General features: G+C 36.7%; 1 protein-coding gene across 1 annotated transcript in view; it reads right to left on the minus strand.

Moving 5' to 3' along the window:
- LOC130850003 (UDP-glucuronosyltransferase 2C1-like) overlaps positions 1–17,487 on the minus strand; it is a 37,769-nt gene extending 20,282 nt beyond the window's left edge. The window contains exons 1-3 of the mRNA XM_057729309.1: positions 16,701–17,487; positions 2,765–2,913; positions 1,052–1,183 (exon numbers count right to left, since the gene is read on the minus strand). Of these exons, the coding sequence (XP_057585292.1) occupies positions 1,052–1,183; positions 2,765–2,913; positions 16,701–17,421 (1,002 nt within the window). The 5' untranslated portion in view covers positions 17,422–17,487. The remainder of the gene's footprint in view (positions 1–1,051; positions 1,184–2,764; positions 2,914–16,700) is intronic.
- Positions 17,488–18,562: the final 1,075 nt, after the last annotated feature.

Genomic DNA, 18,562 nt, shown 5'->3' on the forward strand with positions numbered 1-18,562 from the left:
CATAGAGGGAACCTACCTTAACATTATAAAGGCCATATATGACAAACCAATAGCAAACATCATTCTCAACAGTGAAAAATGGAAAGCATTTCCTCTAAGGTCGGGAACAAGACAAAGATGTCCTCTCTTGCCACTTTTACCCAACATAATTTTGGAGAGACAGTTCTTGGTTCTTCTAACCCTTCCTTGATGCAACACTTAAGAACTCTATATTAATGCAATTGAATATTCAATGTTTTTATGAAGATGCTTTTTAGATTAAATGTTTAAATGGGTATGACCTCCACAAAATAATTTTTGAAAGTAATTTCCGTATAAATATAAGAATTTTCATAATCAATTGGAACTTAAATTACTGTAATGGTCTATTTAATTAAAGGTAGAAAAAAAAGTGTCTCTGGTAGTTTAAGGACAACATCACTCAGTTATAACCTAGAATGGTATCAATAAACATATAGTTTGCTCTAACATCGTAGAGTATACTGCATAAATATTTTACCATATTATTAATGTTTTAACTATTTAAACAGAAGAATCACTATTTAGGATTATTTTCAGAATCTAAGTTCTCAGTTCCATGTTCAGCTAGGGCTACATTCAAAATCATAAATTGAAACAAAATATAGTCCCAAGTCATCCTGTGAATCAAGGCTATTATTTTGATTCTCTTTTATTCTCTGTCACGTTAAGTGTATTGTTTATATGCTTCAGATTAGAAAAACAAAAACCAAAAAAACAAAACAAGGTTAGGTTACGTGGATGCCTTAAAACCTAGACACAAATCTGACTGACTGTTTAACAGTAACGGATGATTAAGTTTTACCTCATTATTTAAGGAAAACACTGCAATATATTTTCCTGCTAGTAATGCCAGGTTTAAAGCAACGTAGCAATCAAATATCTCTTTTTAACATTTATACTTTTTCTTCAGAGTTCAGTTAAGTTGACACTAACAATAACAATAGCTTTTCCTACATTTTAAAAGTACACTTTTAAGGAGATCTTCATGGATGTTAAAATAACTGCCCCTCAAAAAATACAATTATCTGACCTTCTGTGGAATCTGGGCCAGGGCTGATGCAACCACATTAGACTTTTCTTCTGTGAGGTTTTTGATCATTGACCCCAGAGTAAACACCACAACTCCATCTTCTCCAGAGCTTTGAACAAACTCTTCAAACTCCTGTAAAGAAAACAGTCTTTGAAATATGAAAGTTTACAGTTACACGAATGAGTCGCACACTTTTCTCAGTGTGTCTGAATTATTAGAACAATTCTGTACTTTCATAGGTTAATCATTTCAGAGTATCAAATATGACCTGAAATCATGGGTTATTAGGCAAATTAAAAATTATTTATACTAAAGGTTCATCTGGGGTACCTTATTTGATGTATGTGTGTGTCTGTGTGCATGTTGTTTGTGTTCACAAATTATTGACTACACATTATCTTCTGCCATTTGCTGAGCTCTTTACATGTATCATTTGACTTAGATATACAGTAATCTTAAGACATATGCATACATTTACAGATGAGAAAGCTATCTCAGTAAGGTTAAGAAATTTGTCCAAGTCTACACAGCCGTAGCTGACAGAGCCAAATTTCTAGCTTAAAGTTAAATAGTTCTGGTGCTTCACTTTATGTTTAGCCTTGGATGCTAATAAGATTATCTTTCATTTTTCTGCTGAATCATGGTCAATACAATGACATAATCTTGGTATATTTACTTTTTTCTCTTTTCTACATTTCAAGTCTCTTTTATTTTGGTTATATTGGTTCTTTACATAAGCTTCCACAAACACAATTAGGACTGAGGCAGCCATATAACACCTGACCAGATAGGTAATGCAGAAAAACCTATAAAGCATGCTCTGAGGATGATAGGAATATAATATCTTTGGATTCAAAATAAAAACAGCATATTTAATGCGACTGAAATAAAAATAAATCTTTTCATCCTAGGTCGAACTACGAACAAAACTAAGTCAAATAACACAAGAAAAGAAGGTGTGAGGCTTGAAATGGAAAGACAAGGAAACGATTTATATTAAAGGATTGAGTCACATGATTATGGAGGCTGGCAAGTTTAATCTGCAGAACAAGCCTGCAGGCTGGAGACTCAGAGAAGAGCCACTGCTGTAGTTCAGATCTGAAGGCTGTCTACTGCTAGACTTCAGTCTTTTGTTCTATTCAGGTCTTCAACTAAGTGGATGAGGCTCCCCCACATAATGGAGAGCAATTAGTTTATTCAAGGTCCACATATTTAAAAGTTAATGACATCCAAAAATACCCTCTCCGAAACTTCCAGAATAATGTTTCTTTAATACAATAATGTTTGTCTACTAATAGCTGGGTACCTGGCCCAGGCAACTTGAAAGGTAAAATTAACCATTACACTGTGTGTATAGATGCTTTAACTTAATATGTAAGGCTATCTTTACATTTATGTTCAATTATAGCATAGTATACTTGAGATACTGGGAAATATTTTAAAATTTGTATAAAAATACATCTTCATCAATAATGAATGAACTGTGAAAAGGAAAAGGAAATATATGGGGGCTACTTCTGTCAGATAACAATACGTAGTACAAAATATAGGCTACTGACCTACTTATTGCAGTGTAATAGTTTAAGGGAATAATGACCATTAATTTCGGTGTCTGCGTTCTCAGTTTGCAGATCAAATACTATCAATGATATACTAGAAATCATTCTAAGAGATAAATACTCAAATAGGAAAATAATAAGCACATTTAATTACCTGAGGTAGGGGCTTTGCAGGCTTACAGTGCAGTCCTCCAACAAATTCAAAATTAGGTAAATAAGGTTGAGGAAATTCAAAATCCCAGTTAGTTCGCAACAACCACATTTCAGCTTTCCCCATCATCTCACATAGTGTGGTAGGTTTTCCTGAATAAAAATGAAGGATAACAGAGGGAAAACAAACTGATAGGTTAAACGTAAGACATTTCTCCTATTTTTCTAGGAAAAATCATTAAAGACCAATACTAGGCCTATGTAACCTAGATTGAATCAATTGGCCTTTTCCTCCCAAGAGTACACAATAGTCAGATTATGAATAATTAAACACAGATTTAAGTATGGAGCAAAGTCAAAAGCCTGCTGCTTTCTCTCTGCCAATGGAATGTTTCAGCTTGAGCTAAGCCTGAGCTAAGCCTGAGCCCTACACCTTGTTCAGAATCAGCATATGTTTCTAGCAAGTACAAGAAACTCAGCCAGTGATCCTCGGCCTGCTATGGTAGAGTCACCTCTGCTTCTGGAATTCCAATTTATCTCATCCTCATTGCTCCAAAAGCCTCTGGTTACTTTAAAAAACAACTTGTGCTTTATCCATCTTTTTTTTTTTTTCTAGTGTTTTCAAGTGTGCTGTCACAACTAATTACAAACTGAATACTTTTAATAAAATTTTAAGTGATTATCTCCTTTGCTATAGAAAATGAAAGTTCCTATTTTATAAGATTTTATCCTCTTTGGTAAAGGATCTTGCACTGCATGATAATCTGGTCGTGAAATATTTGCTGTTTTGACATATTCAGTTGACGAACACTACAAAAAGTTCTTTGAACTGAAGTGGAAACCAAGTGAACATTTACAGAATGAGAACTCAGATTAGTGACTCTGAATTGAATCATCTTCCTTAGTTTGGAACCAGAGCTTCATTTCTGAATTCTAGTCGATTTCTGTGATATAGGGAACCTTACCCAGAGTTTTGGTGTCCTTTTGAAATATGTACTCCATATCACTGCTATGAGGAATTCATAGCTGTCTGGTTTCTCACCACAGGGCTTTTTGAATATTCTCCTTGATGTTCTAAGTGTGCTAAAGTTTTGATTAGAAAATACAATGCATTTTGAACTGCTAGGAAAACCTATCTGCATAAGCGATCACAAGCAAATCTCAGTAAATTACGGGTTTGATTCTGGTCATGACAAAATCCATACTCAGCACATATCCCATTTTGGAGACTTCTTGGTGTCAGCCATGGGTATAATATTATTATTATTTTTTTCTATGATGCTTCACTCCCTCATTCTTTTTATGGTAGTTTAATTGAGATATAATTCACATATACCATACAATCCTTCCTTTTAAATACACAAGTGATTAGTTTTTAGTATATTCAAAAAGGTGTGAAACCATCTCCACTATTAAATTTTAGAAAATGCCATTACCCCAAAAGAAATTCTGTATCCATAGGCAGCCATTCTCCATTTCTCCCTCTTCGTAGCCCCTGACAACCACTAATCTACTTTTCTTTGTCTATTCCAGACTAATCTTATTTCCCTTAATATAAATGAAATCATACACTATGTGATCTTTTATGCTGACTTCTTTCACTTAGCATAATGTTTTCAAGGTTCATCCCTGTGGTCGTGTGTATCAGTACTTCATTACATTTTGTTGCTGAATAATATTTTGTATGGATATGCTTCATTTTGTTTATCCATTCATCAGTTGATGAATTTGAGTTGTTTTCATGTTAAGCTACTATGAATAATGCTGCTCTGAGCATTCATATATATGTTTTGTGTGGACATATGTGTTCATTTTTCTTGGTTACAGACACAGGAGTAGAATCGTGGGGTCCTATGGTTGGTTCTCTCTCTTTCATATCAAGAAAATAACTTTTACCTGTTAAATCTCCACTCCTAATTTAGTAATCTAGTGTGCTTAATGCACCTTATTGAACTGAAGATGATATAGTGTAAGAAGTAAAAAAAAGAATTGATATGGATAAAGAGATTTTGAGAAAATGTCCCAAACTTGGAAAGACATTTCCCACATTTCCAAAAGCACATATCACTTTTATATTATGCTGGGGCATTTGTTGAAGAATGAATGATTGAAGGATGTTTTTCAACTTTAGGGCAAAGTGTATGTGTTTTACTTTGTCATTTATTTTTGATTTACTATGGACTTTTGAGTTAAAATACATTGAAGCTGAGCCTTCCTAGGTGGCTCAGTGGTTAACAATCTGCCTGCCAAATCAGGGACGTGGGTTTGATCCCTGCCCCAGGAAGATCCCACATGCCATGTAGCAACTAAGCCGGTGCGCCACAGCTAATGAGCCTGCACTCTACAGCCCGTGAGCCACAACTATTGAGCCCGTGGGCGCAACTACTGAAGCCCACACACCTAGAGCCCGTGCTCCGCAACAAGTGAAGCCACGGCAATGAGGAGCCTGCACACTACAACGAACAGTAGCCCCCACTCACTGCAAATAGAGAAAGCCTGCATGCAGCAATGAAGACTCAACACAGCCAATAAATAAAAATATGTAAGTAAATAAATTTATAAAATACATTGAAGTTAAGTGTCAACTGGCATACTTCTGTCCGGTAGAAAAGATCATCCCCCAAAGTATGATTTTATTGCCCTACAGGATTTTTTAAAAATTTATTTATTTTGTTTTTATTTATTGGCTGTGTTGGGACTTCATCACTGCACACGGGCTTTTTCTAGTTGTGGTGAGTTCATTGTGGTGTGTGGGCTTCTCAGTGCGGTGGCTTCTCTTGTTGTGGAGCACAGGCTTTAAGCACACAGGCTTCCATAGTTGCATCACATGGGCTCATTAGTTGTGGCTCACAGGCTCTAGAGCACAGGCTCAATAATTGTGGCACACAGGCTTAGTTGCTCTGCGGCATGTGGGATCTTCCCTGCCCAGGGCTTGAATTCATGGCCCCTGCATTGTCAGGGAGATTTTTAACCACTGTGCTACCAGGGAAGCCCTGCCCTAAAGGATTTTGAGCTTTTTTATGACTAATCTAGTACTATTATCCTAACATTCCTTTATTCCCCAAAAGGTTTATAAATAGTTCCTCAAATAACTTTTTGAAATGAATTCTTACTAGTTTCCTCATCAATTATTTGAATATATCTATGACATTTCAATTAATAATTTCATAAGTTATGAGTCATATTTCTTAAATTTGGAAAACATACTTGGAATGAATTATATAATGAAGATCCTAAATTCTAAATAGCCAAATCACATCTATATCTTATAGCATTTTAACATTTATGAGAGTAGACAAAATGTGTTTCTTCTATTTACCAAACTTTTATTCTTCTTTCTCAGATTATTGATATATTCCCCCAAAGAATATTCTAAGTTGCTAAGAACTAGGAAAGAATCAGGGACAGAGTAACATCCTATCACTAATGCTTCACTCGAAAGGATGTTTCTAAACTGAGTGTCAAGCTGCTGGAACCAGAAGTAAACAAACAACTTCAATGCAGCTGTAGATCAATCAATGCCTGATCCATGACTCAGAAAATGTCACCAGGATGAGATTTTAAGTTATCTCTTCTCAGTTTTGCCTTTTGTAGCTTGGACTCTGAACATGGATGCTCGATGGGTACAGCAATTTCTACCCACTTTTTTTTAGGATCATGTCTAGTGATATAGGCACCTGTTTCTGTCACAGAATGTCCAGAAAAGTCTCAGTGCAACATGTCAACCTTGATTAGGTGATATGCCTTTTGAACATATTCCATATTCCTGGGCAGCGTAGATCATTTCAAGCACTCATGTTGTTTGTGAGTTGTTGAATAATTTCTCAGAGGAAATTTTGAACAGATACTCAAAAAAAAAAAAAAAAAAGGAAAACAAAAGTGGCTATATAAAACAAGATATCACAACTATAAATAACTTTAAAAAATTTTTAGGAATAAAAACAATTTTTAATAGTAGTAGGGTATTAGAGATATATCTGTTAAAAATTTGTAAGAAGGAAAATAATTTTAAAATTCATATAAAGTGAAAAAGTTCCGAAATAATCAAATCCATCCTGAGAAAGAAAAAGAAACCTGGAGGCATCACACTTTTCTGATTTTAAGCAATATTATAAAAGCTATAGTAATCAACACATATGGTACAGGCATAAATACAGGCATGTGGTCCAATGGAAGAGAATCAAGAGCCCCAAAATAAACCCATGCCTCTATAGTCAACTAATATTTCTCAAGGAGCCAAAAGTACTCAATGGAGCAAAACAGTGTTTTAAATAATCCTTGCTGAAAAAATGGATATTCACATGCAAAAGAAAAAACTAGACCTTGATTTTACTCCACTTCAAATATTGTATTGAGATGGATTAAAGACTTAAATATAAGACCTAAAACCATAACATTCCTGAAAGAAAACAAAGGGGAAATGACTCTTGATGTGGGTCTTTGCAATGAATTTAAAATGTGACACCTAAAACATATGTAACAAAATTAAAAATAAACAAGTGGGACTACTTCCAACTAATACCTTCTGCACACTGCACAGAAAAATAAACGATCAACAAAATAAGAAGGCAACCTATGAAATGAGAGAAAATATTTGCAAACCATATGTCTGAGTAAGTATTACAACCTAAAATATAGAAGGAACTCACACAATGCAATAGCACAAAAACAAATAATTCAATAAAAAATTAGCTAAGGACCTTAACAAACATTTTTTCCAAAGAAAATATTCAAATGGTCAATACGAATATGAAATGGTGCTCAACATTACTAATCATCAAGGAAATTCAAAGCAAAGCCTGAATTATCATTTCACACCTGTTATAATGGCTGTCATCAAAACTGTAAGAGACAACAAATGCTGGTAAGGATGTAGCAAAAAGAGAGGGCTTGTACATTGTTGGTGGGAATGTAGATTGGTGTAGCCATTATGGAAAATCGTATGGACGTTGCTCAAAATTTTAAAAAAAAGTACCATAATATCCAGTAATTCTACTTCTGGCTATATATCTAAAGGAAAACAAATCACTGCCCTCCTATGCTTACTGCAGCATTATTTACAATAGCCAAAAGCATGGAAACAACCTAAGTGTTTATGGATAAGTGAATGGATAAAGAAAAGATTGTTATATATACAATGGAATATTATTGTCATGAAGAAGAGGGAAAAGTTGCCATTGGCCTCAACATAGATGGACCTTGAGGATGTTATGTTAAGTGAAGTAAGACAGAGAAATGTATCACTTTTATGTGGAATCTAAAAAGAAAACAAAACAAAAACTTAAATGAACTCATAGAAACAGAGAAGATTGGTGGTTGCCAGATACGGGGGTTGGGGAGTGGGCACAATAGGTAAATGAAGGTGGTCAAATGGTACAAACTTCCCCTTCTAAAATAAGTAATCCAGGGGATGTAATTTACAGCATGGAGCCTATAGTTAACAATACTGTATTGTATATTTGAAAGGTGCTAAGAGGGTAGATCTTGAGTTCTCAAATAAAAACCTTTTATAACTATGTGTAGTAATGGATATAATCTAGAGTTATGGTGGTGATTATTTTACAATATGCACAAATATCTAATCATTTTGTTGCATACCTGTGGTGAAACAAAATGATTTAAAGGCAGGACAAGGCAATTTTTACATAAAAATATTCTCTTCCATTTGAGGCACTGCCCAGCTCAAAAGGGCAATGTGCTTTACTGTGCAATGTGCTTCTGCATTATACATTAACTAGATTCCCCTTAGAGACATAGAAAAGCATATTTGAAAAAAAAAAAAGTAATTTCCTCTTGGCACCAGCAAGATAATTCCTTGAGAGATAACACTCCTTCCTTAATCCCATAAGGGGTCACAATCACCCACTACTCACATTTTAGGACTACGTAAACTGGCAATATATTGCTTTGATATATAACTCTTTGATGTATAACCCTTTCCCTCAAAAACTTATATGACGGAGGAGAAAAAGATGGCGGCGAAGTAGAGAGACGTGGAGTGCATCCCTCTCCACAGATGCATTGGGAATGCACGGAAGGACGCAGTCATTCCCACAGAGAACCAGCTGAACACCAGCAGACGGCCTCGGACACCGGAAAGGGCTGCGGAGAACCTGACATAGCCGGTAGGGAGGCATCTACGAGGGCTCAAAGAGGGTGAAGCGGCGGAGCTGTGGCAGACGGGAGGGAGTGAGAAACATACGGAGGGTCCGCAGCGCAGCTCAGCGTTCCCGGACCGAGACATCGATCCGCGGCTGAACGGAGGGTCCAGGAGCGGGAGCGTGGGAACCGGAGAGCTGGTTCAGGGGGAGAAACATTGTTGCCGGTAGGGTGACGGACCGAGAGGACAGGAGGGAGGAGGTCCGCGGAGAGGAGTGCCGATCCCTGAGAGCTGCCCGGCCATGATGGCGGCTGGAGGCTGCAGGCTCCCGGGCGGGGGGGAGGAGCCGTGCGCATAGCCTCTCTCTCTCTTTCTGTGCCTCTGCAACAGGCAGCGGAGAGACGCCCTGCGGGGCCACATAAGGCGCTCAGGGATAACAAGCACCCTCAGGCGCTCGGGCGGGGCTAGATTAAAACTCCTTGCAATGCCAGCAGCAGGGAGGCTGCCGAGAGAAAAAAAAAAAAAAAAACCCAGCATCAAAAAGAAAAAACCCCGAGAGAGGCCCAACTCTAAGACTTTCTGTGTACGCCTGAGCCACCAGCGCCCTCTGCAACAGGCACCTCCAAGCCTGACTGAAGCAACAGTGTGCCACTGCTCACTCCCTCCCAGGAGAAGGAGCCACTATTGCACCCTCTCCCTCCCCACACACCGAGGCTTACAGACGAACAATAAAGGAACCTCTGCTGGTCACAGAATAACGCAAAAAAAAAAAAAAAAACCCAAGGCAAGGAAAAGGACACTTACAGCTGAGACGCTAAGGAAACAGAAATAGTAGTATCAATACCTATTGAACTGGTCCATTCTGGGATCGGTTCTGGATTTTTTTTTTTTTTTTCCTTTCTCTTTTTTTTTTTTTTTTTTTTTTTTGATTTATTAAATACGATCTTAGCCCTAAGGGATCTACAAGTTTTACAACATAATTTTATAAGGATATTTTTTACTCTTTTTTTTTTTTTTTTTTTTTTTGCCTTTTAAAATACTTCTATATCTAGCTAAGTTTTTGGTAGTACGGACAAAATATCTTTCATACTTTCCTTTCATCCCTTTCTTTTATACACTTCTATTCCTTTCTTTTTCTTTGCATATTTCCAACCACATTACGCTCTTCTGTTCCCCTTTCTTCCAGCCATTTTAAGTGTATTTTATCTTAACATACTTATAAGCAACACTATCGGTCTGCTCAGACTCCTTGCTCTATTCTCCAGATGATGCACTGCCTTGGTATTACTATTAGGCTTTTGTCTTTATCTTAGTTCTTAGTACAGTTGTCTAATTACATTCTGAGAATCTCCATTCTCTCTGGTGGTACTCCAGCTCATTTCTATATTTGATCCTAGCTTACAAAATCTCCCTGGATTGATGTTTGTATGTGTAGGGTGTTATTTGTTGTTTGTTTGCTTTTGCTTTTGTCTCTGATTTGTTCTGTTTCAGTTGTCAATTTCTGCTGGGTTTCTCTCTGAATATCTGATAGCACACTGGGGTTCTGTCAGGTCTTTCTAGAGCCTTATGTCCTAACGGATTCAATAATTGTGTGTCTTATACATGTATGTGTTTCCTAGACTGAATATTCGTCTAATCCAATACTTGGACATTAGTCTGAGGCTTGGACAGTCTTCTATAAACACCTCTATCGCCAGGACAAGCAACCCCAAAAGCTTGGACAACCATGAGGAAACAAAGAAACACCATGCAGGCAAAGGAGCAGGAAAAAAACCCACAAGACCAAATAAATGAGGAGGAAATAGGAAAAATGCCTGAAAAAGAATTTAGAGTAATGATAGTAAAAATGATACAAAATCTCGATAACAAATTAGAGAAAGTACAAGAAACAGTTCATAAGAACTCAGAAAAACAAACAGCAATGGATAACAAAATAACTGAAATTAAAAATACTCTAGATGCTCTAACCAGCAGAATGACTGAGGCAGAAGAACGAATAAGTGAGTTGGAAGATAGAATGGAAGAAATAAACGCCACAGAGCAGGAAAAAGATAAAAAAAATAAAAAGACTAGAAGACAGCCTCAGAGACCTCAGTGATAACCTTAAACGTACCAACATTCGAATTATAGGCATCCCAGAAGAAGAAGAAAACAAGAAAGGGTCTGTGAAAATATTTGAAGAGGTTCTAGTGGAAAACTTCCCCAACATGGGAAAGGAAATAATGAACCAAGTCCAAGAAGCACAGAGAGTCCCATATAGAATAAACCCAAGGAGAAATACACCAAGACACATATTAATCAAACTAACGACAATTCAACACAAAGAAGAGATATTAAAAGCAGCAAGAGAAAAGCAACAAACAACATATAAGGGAAAACCCATCAGGATAACAGCTGACCTTTCTACAGAAACTCTGCAGGCCAGAAGGGAATGGCAGGATATACTGAAAGTCCTGAAAGAGAGAAACCTACAGCCAAGAATACTTTACCCAGCAAGAATCTCATTCAGATTTGAGGGAGAAATCAAAAGCTTTCCAGACAAGCAAAAGTTAAGAGAATTCAGCACCACCAAACCAGCCTTACAACAAGTGCTAAAGGAACTTCACTAAGTAGGACACACAAGAAAAGGAAAACACCTACAAATACAAACCCAAAACAATTAAGAAAATGGTAATTGGAACACACATGTCAATAATCACTTTAAATGTAAATGGATTAAATGCTCCAACCAAAAGACACAGACTGGCTGAATGGATACAAAAACAAGACCCTTCTATATGCTGCCTACAAGAAACCCACTTCACGCCAAGGGATACATATAGACTGAAAGTGAAGGGATGGAAAAAGATATTCCATGCAAATGGAAGTCAAAAGAAAGCTGGAGTAGCAATACTCATATCAGACAAATTAGACTTGAAAGTAAAGACCATTAAAAGAGACAAGGAAGGACACTACATAATGATCAAGGGATCCATTCAAGAAGAACATATCACACTGGTAAATATCTATGCCCCCAATATAGGAGCACCTCAATACATAAGGCAAATGCTAACAGCTATAAAAGGGGACATCGACAGTAGCACAATAATAGTGGAGACTTGAACACCCCACTTACATCAATGGACAGATCATCCAAACAGAAAATAAATAAAGACACACAAGCTTTAAATGACACATTAGACCATCTCGACTTAATTGATATTTATAGGACATTCCATCCAAAAACAACAGAATACACGTTCTTCTCAAGTGCACACGGAACATTTTCCAGGATAGATCACATCTTGGGTCACAAATCAAACCTCAGCAAATTCAAGAAAATTGAAATCATATCAAGCATCTTCTCAGACCACAACGCCATGAGACTAGATATCAATTACAGGAAAAAAACTGCAAAAAATACAAACACATGGAGGCTAAACAATTCACTATTAAACAACCAAGGAATCACTACAGAAATCAAAGAGGAAATCAAAAAATATCTAGAAACAAATGACAACGAAAACACAACAACCCAAAACCTATGGGACGCAGCAAAAGCAGTTCTAAGAGGGAAGTTTATAGCAATACAGTCCTACCTTAAGAAACAAGAAAATGATCGAATAAAAAACCTAAGCTTACACCTCAAACAACTAGAGAAAGAAGAACAAAGAAACCCCAAAGTGAGCAGAAGGAAAGAAATCGTAAAGATCAGAGCAGAAATAAATGAAAAAGAAAGGAAAGAAACCATAAGAAAAATAAATAAAACTAAAAGCTGGTTCTTTGAGAAGATTAACAAAATTGATAAACCATTAGCCAGACTCATCAAGAAAAAAAGGGAGAAGATGCAAATCAACAGAATTAGAAATGAAAAAGGAGAAGTCACAACGGACACCGCAGAAATACAAAACATCATGAGAGACTACTACAAGCAACTATATGCCAATCAATTGGATAACCTGGAAGAAATGGATACATTCTTAGAAAAATACAATCTTCCAAGACTGAACCAGGAAGAAATAGAAACCATGAACAGACCAATCACAAGTACAGAAATTGAGGCAGTGATTAAAAATCTCCCAACACACAAAAGCCCCGGACCAGATGGGTTCACAGGCGAATTCTATCAAACATTTCGAGAAGAGTTAACACCTATCCTTCTCAAACTCTTCCAAAATATTGCAGAAGGCGGAGCACTCCCAAACTCATTCTATGAGGCTACCATCACCCTGATACCAAAACCAGGCAAAGATGTCACAAAAAAAGAAAACTACAGACCAATATCACTGATGAATATAGATGCAAAAATCCTCAACAAAATACTAGCTAACAGACTGCAACAGCACATTAAAAAAATCATACACCACGATCAAGTGGGGTTTATCCCTGGGATGCAAGGATTCTTCAATATACGCAAATCAATCAACGTGATACATCATATCAACAAATTGAAGGATAAAAACCATATGATCATTTCAATAGATGCAGAAAAAGCTTTTGACAAAGTTCAACATCCATTTATGATAAAAGCTCTCCAGAAAATGGGCATAGAAGGAAATTACCTCAACATCATAAAAGCCATATATGACAAACCAAAAGCCAACATTGTTCTCAATGGAGAAAAACTGGAAGAATTCCCTCTAAGAACAGGAACAAGACAAGGGTGTCCACTCTCACCACTGTTATTCAACATAGTTTTGGAAGTGTTAGCCACAGCAATCAGAGAAGAAAAAGAAATTAAAGGAATCCAAATTGGAAAAGAAGAAGTAAAATTATCACTCTTTGCAGATGACATGATACTATATATAGAAAACCCTAAAGACTCTACCAGAAAACTGCTAGCACTCATTGATGAGTTTAGTAAAGTAGCAGGATACAAAATTAATGCACAGAAATCTCTTGCATTCCTATACACTAACAACAGAAGAGCAGAAAGAGAAATTAAGGAAACTCTCCCATTCACCATTGCAACCAAAAGAATCAAATACCTAGGAATAAACCTGCCTAAGGAGGCAAAAGATCTGTATGCAGAAAACTTTAAGACATTGATGAAAGAAATCAAAGACGACACAAACAGATGGAGGGACGTACCATGTTCCTGGATTGGAAGAATCAACATCGTGAAAATGTCTGTACTACCCAAAGCAATTTACAGATTTAATGCAATCCCGATCAGATTACCAATGGCATTTTTCACAGAACTAGAGCAAGAAATCTTAGGATTTGTATGGAAACGCAAAAGACCCCGAATAGCCAAAGCAATCTTGAGAAGGAAAAATGGAGTTGGTGGAATCAGGCTTCCTGACTTCAAAGTATACTACAAGGCCATAGTGATCAAGACAGTATGGTACTGGCACAAAAATAGAAAGGAAGATCAATGGAACAGAATAGAGAACTCAGAAGTAAGCCCAAACACATATGGGCACCTTATCTTTGACAAAGGAGGCACGAGTATACAATGGAAAAAAGACAGCCTCTTCAATAAGTGGTGCTGGGAAAATTGGACAGCAACATGTAAAAGAATGAAATTAGAACACTTCCTAACACCATACACAAAAATAAACTCCAAATGGATTAAAGACCTACATGTAAGGCCAGACACTATCAAACTCCTAGAGGAAAACATAGGCAGAACACTCTTTGACATACATCAAAGCAACATCCTTTTTGACCCACCTCCTAGAATCATGGAAATAAAATCAAGAATAAACGAATGGGACCTCATGAAACTTAAAAGCTTTTGCACAGCAAAAGAAACCATAAACAAGACTAAAAGGCAACCCTCAGAATGGGAAAAAATAATTGCCTATGAAACAACGGACAAAGGATTAACCTCCAAAATATACAAGCAGCTCATGCAGCTTCATACCAAAAAAGCAAATAACCCAATCCACAAATGGGCAGAAGACCTAAATAGACATTTCTCCAAAGAAGACATACAGATGGCCAACAAACACATGAAAAGATGCTCAACATCACTCATCATCAGAGAAATGCAAGTCAAAGCCACAATGAGGTATCACCTCACACCCATCAGAATGGCCATCATCACAAAGTCTGGAAACCACAAATGTTGGAGAGGGTGTGGAGAAAAGGGAACTCTCCTGCACTGTTGGTGGGACTGTAAATTGGTACAGCCACTATGGAAAACAATTTGGAGGTTCCTTAAAAAACTACAAATAGAACTACCATATGATCCAGTAATCCCACTCCTGGGCATATACCCAAAGAAAACCATAATCCCAAAAGAAACTTGTACCATAATGTTTATTGCAGCACTCTTTACAATAGCCAGGACATGGAAGCAACCTAAATGCCCATCAACAAATGAATGGATACAGAAGATGTGGCATATATATACAATGGAATATTACTCAGCTATAAAAAGGGATGAGATGGAGCTATATGTAATGAGGTGGATAGAACTACAATCTGTCATACAGAGTGAAGTAAGTCAGAAAGAGAAGGACAAATATTGTATGCTAACTCACATATACGGAATCTAAAAATGGTACTGATGAACTCAGTGACAAGAACAGGGAAGCAGATACAGGGAATGGACTGGAGAACTCGAGGTATGGGAGGGGGCGGGGGGTGAAGGGGAAACTGAGAAGAAGCGGGAGAGTAGTACAGACATATATATACTACCAACTGTAAAATAGTCAGTGGGAAGTTGTTGTATAACAAAGGGAGTTCAACTCGAGGATGGAAGATGCCTTAGAGGACTGGGGCAGGGAGGGTGGGGGGGAATCGGGGGGGGGCGTCAAGGAAGGGAGGGAATATGGGGATATGTGTATAAAAACAGTTGATTGAACCTGGTGTACCCCCAAAAAAAATAAAATAAAATAATAATAAAAAAAAAAAAAAAAAAAAAACTTATATGACTGTGCTTTGACTTCTAATGGGCAGAACCTTCCTCAGATCTTCCCAACAGACTCTCTCCAGGGTTATGAATCCTCAGGTTGGCTCAAATAATATTTTCCATTTCTTTCTTAGGTTGACCATTGATTAATTTTTTGTCACTATCTGAAACTAATTCAATGTTACAGGTTAATAGTATCTTTAAAAAAATCTAACTTAATAATGTAAGAAGGGTACTGCTTTCTCTAATTGACCTCATGTGAAATTTCCTTAATACAATCATATGAAAACATTTTTAATACAAAATACATTATGCAAGAGGAAATAAGAGGGGGTAAGTGGACTTGCTAAAACAGAGAAAAACTTTGTGCTCAGGGTCAAAGCTCACTAGTTGACCTCTGATGCAATTTAAAATAGAATAACAAGAACAAAACAATGAGGTGATGTTAAAAATCTAGCAATACGGTCCTTTAGAAAAAAATCTTCCCTTTTCCCCTTTTGGAAGACAAGAGCAGATGAAACCAAGCTACATTATTTATTTTCTAGTTTCATGCTCACCACATGCCAAACCTGGCCACCAATCAACCAAGCCTTTGTAGTATACAAATATAAAGCCTGAGAAACAGCAAGTTAGTCAGAAAGAAAACAGGCCATAAAAGAGGAGAAGCAAACAGTAGGGAAGTAGGCCAAGGGTATGGAACTTAAGCACACTGTCAGATTTGGGTTTTCCAGACACTCAAAAAAAATTAGTAGCATCAAGAAGGATTTATGCATAAATATAGAGAATATTCCTTCTCTCATATATTATCAGTACTCACTCATGAAATAAAAATCAAAAAAAAAAGAGCATTAATATTTTCTTTTAAATTGAAAGCAGTGTAGCCGCAGGAGCTTGGATCTTCACTTAAAAATTCCTTTTGTAAGTTTTCATACAGTCAGATAAATATTTACAGTTTTTTGAAGGATATAAGAATACTTATTATATACACATTTCTCTTACCTAAAACGTTGCTGTAATACTCATCCCATTCCGGAAATACATAATATAAATATATCATGTCACTCACTGTATACAATAACCAGTTCTTCAGCCTCTGTAGAAAAGTCATGTTATCCGTCAGTCTTGATGTGCTGCCAGGAACATATGAAGAAGGCATAGGGAGCCCAGCACACAATCTTTCAAGGACATTCCCATAGGAAAACCGAAAAGAGTATATGAATGGAATATTCAGGATTTCGGCCACCAACTCCCCACAAAAACTTAAAGGGTCAGCAATACAGATATCAAACTTAGCTGCCTGTAGCCTGCTGAGTAATCCCTTATTTGTGATAGCACTGTCACACACTCTTTTGGCTGTTGATAAAAATTCTTTGGTAATTTTTGCCAGTTCTATTTGCATGTCCCACCACGAGAGTTTTGGCAGTTCAAAAGAAGCTACATAGAGTACGGTATTGAGCTCTTCCACAAAAGCTTCTTTAGTTATCGAAAGTTGGAGGATCTCCACATTAAAGGGCATCTTGGTATGATCCATCAGAAGACTTGCTGAAGGTACCAGGATAGTTATCTCATGCCCACGAAGGTGAAGTTCTTCCAGAATAACTTTTAAATTAATCCAATGACTAAAATCCACAGGCCATACAAGAACTTTCCCAGTTCTTCCAGAGTCCAAGAGACATAGATGCAACATGAAAAGGACACAGAAAACTGTCACAGTCCTCATAGTTAATTCTTGCTCAAACTAAAACTGGGCTTAAACCAAGTGCATGAAACTCACAATCCAAAGATCTCTCTTTGACTCTCCCAATCAATTTATAGTAGGTTGGGCTGGACTTTGAAATGTGTACTTTGTATTATGGGTTGAAATGAAATACAACTACTTTGATGGGAATAAAAGCTTGATAAACTCAATACACTGAGATAGGAAAAAGTTCTCAGGCTTAAACACAAATCCAGAATAATTTCTAAATAATATTAGAAAATCCAACATCATGTGACTGCATAGTCAATTAAGGCTAGATTTTTCAGATTTTTTTCTGGTTTATTTGAACAGGGATGATCTCTGTAGCGTTTCTCTTACTGATAACACTTCTAGATAGTCTAGATATGAAAGAGGCCATTGCTTACTGCCAGAAGTAGAGAATATGCACACTTTAAAAGATGTTAAGTCAAAAAGATTTATTTTATTTTACTTTTAATTTTTATTTTATATTGGAGTATAGCTGATTAACAATGTTGTGTTAGTTTCAGGTGTATGACAAAGTGAGTCAGTTATATATATACATGTATCTATTTTTTTAAACATTCTTTTCCGATTTAGGTTGCTACAGAATATTGAGCAGAGTTCTCTGTGCTATATAGTAGATCCTTGCTGGTTATCTATTTCAAATATAGTAGTGTGTATCTGCTAATCCCAAACTCCCAGTTTATCTCTCCCCATCACCTTTCCCCTTTGGTAACCATAAGTTTATTCTCTAAGACTATGAGTCTGTTTTTGTTTTATTAATAAGTTCATTTGCATCATTTTTTAGATTACACATATAAGCAATATGATATTTGTTTTCCTCTATCTGACTTACTTCACTTAGTATCATAACCTCCAGATCCATCCATGTTGCTGCAAATGGCATTATTTCATTTTTTATTGGTTGAGCAGTATGCCGCTGTGTATATGTACCACATCTTCTCTATCCATTCATCTGTCAGTGGGCATTTAGGTTGCTTACATGTCTTGGCTCTTATAAACAGTGCTGCAATGAACATTGGGGTACACGTATCTATTCAAACCACGGTTTTCTCCAGGTATATGCCCAGGAGTGGGATTGCTGGATCATATGGTAGCTCTATTTTTAGTTTTTTAAGGA

This window comes from Hippopotamus amphibius, chromosome 3 (genome assembly GCF_030028045.1).
Source record: "Hippopotamus amphibius kiboko isolate mHipAmp2 chromosome 3, mHipAmp2.hap2, whole genome shotgun sequence".
Classification (NCBI taxonomy): Eukaryota; Metazoa; Chordata; class Mammalia; order Artiodactyla; family Hippopotamidae; genus Hippopotamus; species Hippopotamus amphibius.